This window comes from Musca vetustissima, unplaced genomic scaffold (assembly GCF_032173495.1).
Source record: "Musca vetustissima isolate MV318-11 ecotype Yass unplaced genomic scaffold, APGP_CSIRO_Mvet_v1 utg122660, whole genome shotgun sequence".
NCBI classification, from domain to species: Eukaryota; Metazoa; Arthropoda; class Insecta; order Diptera; family Muscidae; genus Musca; species Musca vetustissima.
Genome location: NW_026881095.1, coordinates 10,468 through 21,581, shown reverse-complemented (window position 1 = coordinate 21,581; position 11,114 = coordinate 10,468). Strand labels below are relative to the sequence as shown.

The window sequence follows — 11,114 nt, the reverse complement described above, 5'->3', positions numbered from 1 at the left end:
CTAATTTGTCGCACCATGTTGGGTGCCATTTTTTTAAATTTTAACATTTTGTAAATTTAAACACCAAGGACTGAACCACCTCAGATTCGTATATTTTATCAAAATATATTTCTCAAGGCTCTAAAAACTATCATTGCCCTTTCCTTAAAGTTATTCTATGTTCTTAATATTTTCTAAATATTAACCTTCACGTTTTTTTACTGCTATCAAATGTCAATCACATATTTATTAACAATTAATCAATAATTTTTCACACACACACACATGTGGACGTACGCTGTCGCAAACACTCACCTGTATCACTCGCATCGGCAGACCCGTTTCTTTGGCCAGCTGTTCCCTGATGTGGCGTGTCGGTTTCGGTGTTTGGTTAAATGCAGTTTTCAGTACTTCCAATTGTTTGGCTTTGATCGTTGTGCGCGGACCTCTTCGCTTTGAACCGTTGGCATCGTCAGGACTTTTGTTTTCAGCCTGGGAATCACCTCTCGCATCGGGATCGCCATCTAAGGAACCCTATAACGAAATAAAGAAACGAAACTTTTTAGATTCAAACCAAACACACACGAGTGTCGGACTCTCTTCAAATGTCCATTTGGCACTTGTGTGTTGTGTTCCGCACATAACAACACCAAAAAGTGATGATAAATAAAAATCAAATTTGTTTGGTAATTGTTTGGCAAACATCATTAATCATTTGAAGGTTTTGGAAGATGATCAATGTTTTCTGCAGTTCTCTGATTTTTATTGGATGTCCGTTTTTTCTGCTTTTTTTGGTTCATTAGGTTTTGTATTTCATTGCAGTTAAATTTGTTGCTGTTGTTGTTGGCGGCATTTTGCCTATTTTTTTGTGTAGACTTACCTGATCCGAATCGTCATGGGTATTTTTGCTGTCGGTGCTCATGCTTTGTACTGAAATATCTGATGCTCCCAATGGTCCACCTGCTGAGTCTGGGCCATTTGGTCCCAGCATACCCAAACCCAGAGGGGGCCCGCGTAAATGTGGCGGATCATCATCATCGTCTTCATCTTCGCTAGCTGAACCCATTATGGAACCTGAAACGAGTTACAATCAGAAAAAAGGAAGAAATGAAAAATCAAATGAATTATGGAAATTTGTTGTTGGTCTCTAGCCCATCTTTCCATGGGAAAAATATTAAAAACGAAAACTGTTTCCTAATTGTTTAACAAGCTTATGCTACGATACCATTCAAAAATATTCAAAAACACTGGGCGGCGAGCGTCGTTCTCAGCCAATTTTTTGCCTTGACGATTTATTGGAGCATTTACTTTTCATGTCGTTGTTGTTGTTGTGTATGCCATGTCCTTCGATTATTTTAAGCTAATCTGAAACGCCTGGCATAACTGGGTGGTTTTTGTTTGCCCTAATGTTGTTCAAATGAAGTTGAATTATAGTACGTCTTGTTGTTGTAACAAGTAAGTGGTTAACTTGCAAAGCAGTTAAAGATTTGTCCGTTTCATACCCGCCACGTGTCATTGCGGGTGCAAGATGTAATGCTTGCGGTAGTGGCACAATGGTGGGAATTTTTGTAATATGTTGAGGATGCTTTAACACTCTTGGAATTTATTATGTTAAAGAAAAATCACAATAAATGTCGGCCTTACGTTGGGCGCCACTTTATAATTAGTTTTAAATAAATCTTGGGATATTTTTATTTTAAATAATAGAAATCAAAATAATTTGTAGACTGTCGACCGGAGAAAAATGTGGATCTCACATAGGGAGCCAATTTAAACTAGGCTTTAAATAAGACATACAATATAATTATTGAACATACATAAGTCCACAGCACCCCAGAAAAGCCCGAAGAAAAAATTATTTGAATTATTTATTAAGTAAAACATACAATGGTCCCGCGTTGGGCGCCATATATTACCAAAGAGGCTCCAAGGATAATATTAAAAAAATACCAACAAAGAATGAAAACAATCGTTTATATATATTTCCATCACGTTGGGCGCCATTTATTTATTTTTAATGTCCGTTTTTTTTAATTAAAATAGAAGTGAAAGAATGTCGAGAAATTATAAATGAATAATAAACAGTGGTTTTAAAAGGTTCAAATAGTCTGACAGTTTATTATTTACGTTGGGCGCCATTTATAACCCCATAAGTAATCAAAACTGGAGCACATGAAGATGATTTTGTCAATAGCTGGAATAACACTGTTTTTTATTGTGCAAAGGGATCTCTTAAATATCTGAGTTCCACGTTGGGCGCCATTAGCTTTTTCTTAAGAAATAAATAATTCATATATTTTATAAAAAAAATTGCGATAAAATAAAGACGAACCCCCAAAAAAACCCTATATTATTTCAATCATAGAAGTTGTATGACCCATTTTGGGCGCCAATAATAATGTCGTACTTCGATGGGTCTTTATTAAAAATTATTTTTGAGGAGCTATTTATGATTTAGAGTAATTAACATAGGTTTTAGGAGGCTCATTTAGTCCGGTTGTAGGGAGTTGATTATTTACATTGGACGCCATTTATATTCAAAAAAGTAATAAACACTGGAGAATAAGAAATGTAGTCTCTGATAGCTTGAAGAACATTTCATCAAGCTTGAAGAACATTTCATTAGGTGGCGCCCCGTTGGGCGCCACTCAAACACTCCAAGGGAAGTAATTTTTCTTAGGGCATAAATAACGTAGTTTCTTTGGAGAGTTATATGATGATGTAAAATAAAAATTACATATGAGTCTCACGTTGGGCGCCACTAGCAATATCTATAAAATACTACAAAATTCGAAACCCTAACAACCTGTGTGAATCACTGTAAAAACAACAAGCTAAAATAACCTTCTATCATCCGCCGTTCTTTTGCCACCTATGAGTTCCTGAGAAATCCCTTTGTTTTCTCCGTGGAACCCACTGTGCTATCACTTAACACCACTCGTTCACAATAAGCCCTAAATGGCTTTCCTGCTACACACACTCACTCAGAAAAATTTTAAAAAATCACAGAAAACTTCAACTGCAGATAACTGCTATTGGATGCGGACGGCGTAATGGCCCGGCCACATGCCTGGCATTTTGTCGCCACGTGTCATCATTCATTTTACATTTCCGAGCATCCCATTCACTTCGTCATTCATTCATTTGCTTGTAATCGTTATATAATTTGATTCATGGCTGTGATCCCATAACTTAACAGGATCAAATGGCAGGCTAGACAGGATGAAAGAACACTGACACACGTTATCAATTTGTGTCGGAGTTTATTTAGCCAATATGCAAAAAAGAAGTAAGTAAAGACAAAGATGAAGCGTGGGATGTGACACACGTTGGAATTTGTAATGGATGTTGTTGTTGTTTTAAATTGCATTATAAAAATTTTGAGAAAGCAGTTCGTCTCAAATCAGCTCAATAGAAATGTATTTAACATATCCCCAAGGGCATTGTTGTACAACATATTTAAATAAATACGAAATGCGTTGAGAAGTCTGAGAAAATACCCAAGGGAAAATCTTAGTCGTGAAGAGGTTGAATATGGTAACATATTTTGAGAAGAAATTAAAGTTCGACCAAGATTTAAAAAAATCGGCACTTCGTAAATAAAGACGTAAATACATAGCCTAAAATCAGATCTTCATTTCATAGAAAAAATTATTGATTTCTTAAAATATTTTTTGTTTAAGTAATTTGCTACAAGGATTCCGAAAAGTAAGGCACATGACTTTTCATGACCTTCGTTGGGCGCCAGTAAGAAATATGTATTCTTAACACATGATTTATTATATATGAGACATCAGTTTTGAGGGATCAGTCTGGGCAGAAATGTGCTTTATTTTAAAGCTTGCGAAAATAAACACTGGTTTTAAGGCTCTCAAGTAGTCTGACAATAGGCGGGTTATCAATTCGGGCGCCAATTATGCTCTCACAAAAAATCTAAAGCCGTTTCCTTCAGAAGTGGTATAAACTGGTAAAATAATTATCTGAGCCCCACATTGGGCGCCACTAGCAACTTTAAAACAAAATGCAAAAAATGCATAAATTTTGTTATAATTTTTTTTAAATGCCGTTGGGCGCCACTCTGTTAATTTATAAAGCATAAATGACATGTTTGAAATATTGATTGAAAATAGTTTCATTTAATGATTATTTGTAGTGTTTATTTCCCTGACAGGTGACATGTCACCTCAAACCTTTCCAAAACTTACTCATTCCTTATATATTTTTAAGGTAAACTATTTTTGTTTTTGTGGCGAACCCTCCACAACATTTTGTCATCCATCATCTGACCTTGCACGTAATTTGGTTCATATGTTCGTTTTTCTAACTTCGTCAACGTCGTCGTAGATTTGCTCTATTTTTCATGACAAAATATTTTATTTCATTGGCCCCGTGATGCCGCCACTAGTGTCGGTGCAACTCACATCAACACTCATAAATAATTGATAACTTAACGTGCAAAATATACTGCAGAGGATGCTGTGTCAGCGATGAGTCCCTTATTGGGCTAGAGTTATGTTCGGTGGTGGTTTTCAAATTCCATACCATTCTGTTTCTTACACTTGCCATTCGAGACTCATCTGTTGTGGATTAGATTATGGTATCATAAAGTGTAATTTATTATTGGATTCGTCGTTGTCGCTCCCATGTGGGTATGTGCGCCCCTGTCTGTTTGTATGTCAAGCACATTGTAAATAAAATGTGATTTCAACAAATGTTCAGATACAAAAAAAAGTGATTCGACAAGAAAACGGAATTTAACCTTGTTACAAAGATAAGTATTCCGTTTCGATTAAAGCTTTCCCCGTTTACAAACAAAGGCCACAGAATTCCCCAGTCGAAGGTTAAATGCTGCAGCTAGCTCAAGAGTCCCTGGAGAGTTTTCATCTGTGCGTGTGTGCAGCTTTTCAAATGTCTGGAGGGTTAGGTTGAGATTTGTTTGAGATTTATTGCCAAAATATGTGTAAACGTGTGTGGGTGTTTGGTTTTCTATTTTTTTATTGAATGGGAGTTTCTGTCGAGTTTTAAAGTTGAGCAGGTGATGATGATAAATGCATGACAATGAAGGCCAAGGGAAGATATAATTAATAGGAAAAATGTGCACGATTTTTATATCTGTGGAGGACCTATGGACCGAAAAACCCACGCCTGTTAAGGGTCCTTGAAAAATATTTTTTACAAATCCACGCCTGTTAAGGACCCTTGAAAAATATTTTTTACAAATCCACGCCTGTTAAGGACCCTTGAAAAATATTTTTTACAAATCCACGCCTGTTAAGGACCCTTGAAAAATATTTTTTACAAATCCACGCCTGTTAAGGACCCTTGAAAAATATTTTTTACAAATCCACGACTGTTAAGGACCCCTGAAAAATTTTTACAAATCCACGCCTGTTAAGGACGCTTGAAAAATCTTTTTTACAAATCCACGCCTGTTAAGGACGCTTGAAAAATCTTTTTTACAAATCCACGCCTGTTAAGGACGCTTGAAAAATCTTTTTTACAAACCCACGCCTGTTAAGGACCCTTGAAAAATATTTTTTACAAATCCACGCCTGTTAAGGACCCTTGAAAAATATTTTTTACAAAACCACGCCTGTTAAGGACCCTTGAAAAATATTTTTTACAAATCCACGCCTGTTAAGGACCCTTGAAAAATATTTTTTACAAATCTACGCCTGTTAAGGACCCTTGAAAAATATTTTTTTACAAATCCACGCCTGTTAAGGACCTTTGAAAAATATTTTTTTACAAATCCATGCCTGTTGAGGACCCTTGAAAAATATTTTTTACAAATCCACGCCTGTTAAGGACCCTTGAAAATTATTTTTTACAAATCCACGCCTGTTAAGGACCCTTGAAAATTATTTTTTACAAATCCACGCCTGTTAAGGACCCTTGAAAAATATTTTTTAAAATATTCTGAAAAAATATTTTATTTATTTAAAGAATGAATGTCGTTCAATTTCATGTAAAGGAGACCTCATTTTTCAGGTTGCCTCGAAAGTTGTCATTTAGTTCCGAATTAGAGATGGTAATATCGAACATATATCCAAAGGGTCTATGGTATAATATAATGGACTCGTATATATTATTAAAACCTATGTTTTATTTTTTTTAATTGTTTTCAAAATTATTTCCAAACTTCAAAAATCCCTCATTTTTCTTCCCCCACTGCTTCCGAGTTCCCCTTGGCATTCCCAGTAAAAATTCCAAGAACGCCATACCCTGACATTTCTAGCAGTTTCAAACATGATGATGATTTTTCTGCTTCATGGACCACATGATGCAAAACTAATTCGAAATTAATGTGTCTGTGAGTGTTCGATGGTTGGTTGCGGAGCGTACGAGCTTAGCAAACAGACAAACAAACAAAGGGGCACGCACCATACAATACCACGATGCTTGATGCGGCTGGTGCATTCAATTCATAGCAAATAATAAACAACAACAACTACAACGACCTTTACTTCGTTCAGGGTGAATGTTGCTACATTTGTAAATATTGGCAAAGTGTAACAACGAAATGTGAAAACGGGATGAAAAATACCTTTAACGTGAGTCAGTATTGGCGCGGGAAAGAGAACGGAATTTGCAACAAATTTCAAGTGTTTACCAAACAGGGGCACTTGTTCCATAACAACACAACAATTGCAGCAACAACAATACACGTATCTACATTTCGAAAATTGTGATGTACTTCGGATGTTTATCCATCTCACTTGTTAGATAAACATTTGAAGGAAGGACAACACAGCGTCAAACAATTGTTGTTACACGCGTAATGTACATACAAACACACACTCGCATACTCGCAATAAGAGAATTTTTGTGTTTACTCTCCAACAAGTGCGGGAGTTTTTGAATTGAGTGGGTGCTATGAATGAATGGATGGTTGGTTGATCGTAGGGCTTCATTCGCTGGGTGAGCTGACGAAGAACGCACTTTGCACTTGTTCGTCTTCCAATTGTAATTTTTTCCCATCACAGTTTTTTTTTTATCAATATTATGGTCATTCTCATCATCATCACCAAACTCGTGAAGTTCCCTGGGACTACTTGAAATGCGAAATTCAAGTGTTTACCAAAACAAGAGAAGCAAACAATAAAAATATATTTTTCTTTTCATTTTATACGCATTTATGTTGTTGCTTTTGTTGTTTCCTTTTGTCCTACTACTCATCTATTTCCTTGGTCCTGTTGTGTTCTCGACTGGTCTGGTGGTGGCGGCGGCGGCATGTTTGTATACAACGGGTGGCATCCGTATCAACAGCTATCAACCCTCCTGCTGGTTTTGGGAAATCGATGTTTTAGCTGTTGCGAACCTTTGTAGTTGTTTGTGTGCTGCTGATATCGTGAATGTGTGAGTGTTTGTGCATGCCACTGAAGAAAATATTCACATCCTTTTGTTCGGCATAATTGCTATTTTACCCGGACAATATGAAACACAAGTTGAACATGAAATTATGTTGCAAATCGGTTTTTTTTGTTCCTGCGTTTTGTCCATTTACACTGTCCTAGCCATTCATCCAACCAACCATCCATCTATCCTTTGTTGGTAACTTTGGGGTTGCTTTTTCCATTCTTCTTCTTCCTCCTCGCCTTTTATGTTTAAATGTTAAAACTTGTAGAGCAATAAAATAAAGTGTTGCTGAATGGTTATTGAAGTTAATTTAAGTGATGCTTAAACAAGTGCTCGTCGATGTGAACATGTGTTTCGAAAACAAACAGCAACAACAACAACAATAACAACAAGAGGGACCATCCAAACACCCCACCAAAACCACCAGCAGCAGTTTTTTTTTTGTTCAGGCACAAAGGATACCAAACAAAATTGGGTTATTGTAAAGCTGTTTGTAAAGCATGAGTGAGGGTGGGGAGAAGGGGGAAAGAAGGGGAGTAGTATATGGTGGTTGTTTGATTTAGCTTTGGTTATAATTATCCTTACTTTGTGGCCAATTGAAAATACATTTAGGAAGTTCTTTAAGTTTGTTGTTCAGACACACACAGACGAAACATACAATAAGGATATCCGCATTCAATAATCTGTGTGGGAATATTAGTTCATGGCAGGTATCGAACTTTGAAATTTCAGGACGTATTTGTCCTATGCTTAAAAATTAATCCACGATACCCAGCATTTAAACAAAATAGTTTTTTTTTTATTTTAAAGACCCTTGAAAATATATTTTAAAAAATCCACGCATGTTAAGGTCCCTTGAAAAAATATTTTAAAAAATCCACGCATGTTAAGGACCCTTGAAAAAATATTTTAAAAAATCCACGCATGTTAAGGACCCTTGAAAAAATATTTTAAAAAATCCACGCATGTTAAGGACCCTTGAAAAAATATTTGAAAAAATCCACGCATGTTAAGGACCCTTGAAAAAATATTTTAAAAAATCCACGCATGTTAAGGACCCTTGAAAAAATATTTTAAAAAATCCACGCATGTTAAGGACCCTTGAAAAACTATTTTAAAAAATTCACGCCTGTTAAGGTCCCTTGAAAAAATATTTTAAAAAATCCACGCCTGTTAAGTACCCTGTAAAAAATATTTTAAAAAATCCACGCCTGTTAAGGACCCTTGAAAAAATATTTTAAAAAATCCACGCCTGTTAAGGACCCTTGAAAAAATATTTAAAAAAATCCGCGCCTGTTAAGGACCCTTGAAAAAATATTTTTAAAAATCCACGCCTGTTAAGGACCCTTGAAAAAATATTTTTAAAAATCCACGCCTGTTAAGGACCCTTGAAAAAATATTTTTAAAAATCCACGCCTGTTAAGGACCCTTGAAAAAATATTTTTAAAAATCCACGAGTGAAAAGTGCTATCGAAATATTTTTTTTATTCACTCTTGTTAAAGACCCTTGGTAAAATATTTTTTTTTAATAATTTTTTTTTCAAAGTAAAAAAAAATTGCATTTGTCCAAAAAGTTCTAGGTTGCAAAAAAATATATTTGACCAGATTTTTTTTTCACTTTTTTCCGGTTTTTACAATTGTTTGTTACTGCCTATGTAAAACCCTGTTCTTCAGATTTTCTTTCCACAATTTTTTCTTGATTTTGTCCATATGTCATCCAGTTGACAAGCACAATTCATTCATATTTAGTGTTGGTTGTTTATTTCGCGCTTATTCCTCATAGATTTCTTTTCTTGTTTTCATCCAAGAGTTTTGAGACTTCAGACTTCATATCGGTCATAAGTAAGCCACATCGTTGGCTTACTGCCTGATGCCAGTCTCATAAATGTTGAAAGGAATCCATTGTCTACTAGAGAGAGAGAGAGGGAGGAAAAGACAAAACAGTTGTTTTTCTTGTTCTCACAGACAGATAAACGTTTACTATTGGTCTGAAATAAGCATTGGCGTGGATAGGGCAACATATATGAATGAAGATCCCAATATATTTTCTGATCCCAATATTTTTCCTGATTTTTTTTTCTAAAAAAAATATTAATAATAATTATCCACTCTACCGAAAATCGCAGTTTTGTTGGACACTAAGGCATCTCTAGAAAATTCAAATTTATACCCATTATTCAAAAATGTCTTATTGCTTCTAAAAAAATATATCTTCCCCCTTGTGTTCCTTTTCTACGCCCTTGTTTGTTAAAATCTCATCTCCATGTAAATACTTTTGAAAATGGAATTAACCTAATTTTTTAAAACAGCAACTATAGTTTCAAGCATCATCATCATCAGCAACAACAACAAGGCCAAAACATGGTTTATATTTACTGAACTGCTGACAAGGAGTGGTGGGGTCAGGGTACCAGTAAAACTACGCATATGTGATATGCATTCAGGTGGAAAATCCGTTGATCTGTGGCATCATCGTCGTAACATCACCACCAACACTGTAGACAGACAGTTACCACATCAACTTCAGCAGACAATTTTAAGACTCTGCCAAGTGTGATGCATTCTTATGTGGCTCCTTATAAAATCCCACACATTTTCCATATACCAAGGCAACCAGGCATCCATCCATTGAGCGAGCTATGCATATGTGTGTCGTTCCTTTTCACCATCCCGGCAAACAGAAATGTACACTGTGACATTTAAACAACCACACATACACAAAACTGGCATATTCCCCGTTTTCGGACCAGACTAAAAATCCGACATACATGCGTACATATATCCATAATGTGTATAAATGTTAGATACGCCACGTTACGGTTATATAACATTCATTATTAGTTTACTCAAGGAATTCAAATACCAATTGTGTGTGTGTAGATATGTATGTTTATCTACACATGTACTGTTGTAATTGTTGTACATTTATTTGTTAGTTTATCAGTTGCGAACCATGAGAGCCAGGTTAGGTGCATGTCTGCCAGAGTGTTTTGGTGGCATTTAATGGATTCCCATAAAATGTAAATTGACATGACTGACTCGTGATATGGACGACGGCGGATTTGCATTGCGTTTATGTGGAGCTAATACTGTGCTACAATTGAACATATTCGACATAAATTTCGGCTATGAAAATATGGATAAACGGAGTTCCGACACGGGTTTCGACAAGATCGAAGCCCAAAGTCAAACCGGGCCACATTGACTACGTAATTTCTGTACATAATTTCGATGTAGATACAGCGTTATGTGTATATTAGGGATAGGGACAAATATAGTGTATTCGGGCGCCATTTACACGAAATCGGACGAAATTATATATGGCAGCTAACCAATGACATCCAATGACGAAACCCATTGAAATTGGTGGTAGTCGGTCAAGTTTTTTACTTAGCTGCCATATATAATTTCGTCCGATTTCTTGTAAATGGCTCCCGAATACACTATATTTGTCCCTATTCCTAATATACACATAGAATGAGTAGTGTCAAGTATTTCCATTTTTTTTTTTTTGAAAGTGAATAAAAGATCGTTAAATATATATGAAATTCGAAATCTTTTTTTCTTCTCTACAAAAAAAAAACTGTATTTTATTTATTTTTTATTTTCCACAACAACAAAAATAACGCAAACAATAATGTCATGCAAATAGCATAAGAATCCTAAGAAGTTTTCCAATTGCAATGCACAGCATAGTTTTCAAACGACGTCTTAGAAAATAAAGAAATGAAAACACAAAAAAAAAAACATTCAAAGGAATTCAAGACTTAAGAAAA

General features: G+C 35.5%; 1 protein-coding gene across 1 annotated transcript; it reads right to left on the bottom strand.

Moving 5' to 3' along the window:
• Positions 1-294: 294 nt before the first annotated feature.
• On the bottom strand, positions 295-1,045 carry LOC133327166 (LIM/homeobox protein Lhx1-like; the record flags this gene model as incomplete). The annotated part of the gene is made up of 2 exons (XM_061535731.1): positions 860-1,045; positions 295-513 (listed from the first exon to the last, which is right to left on the bottom strand). Coding segments are annotated over exons 1-2 (405 nt in total), but the record flags the coding sequence as incomplete, so codon positions are not given.
• Between the last annotated feature and the right edge of the window lie 10,069 nt (positions 1,046-11,114).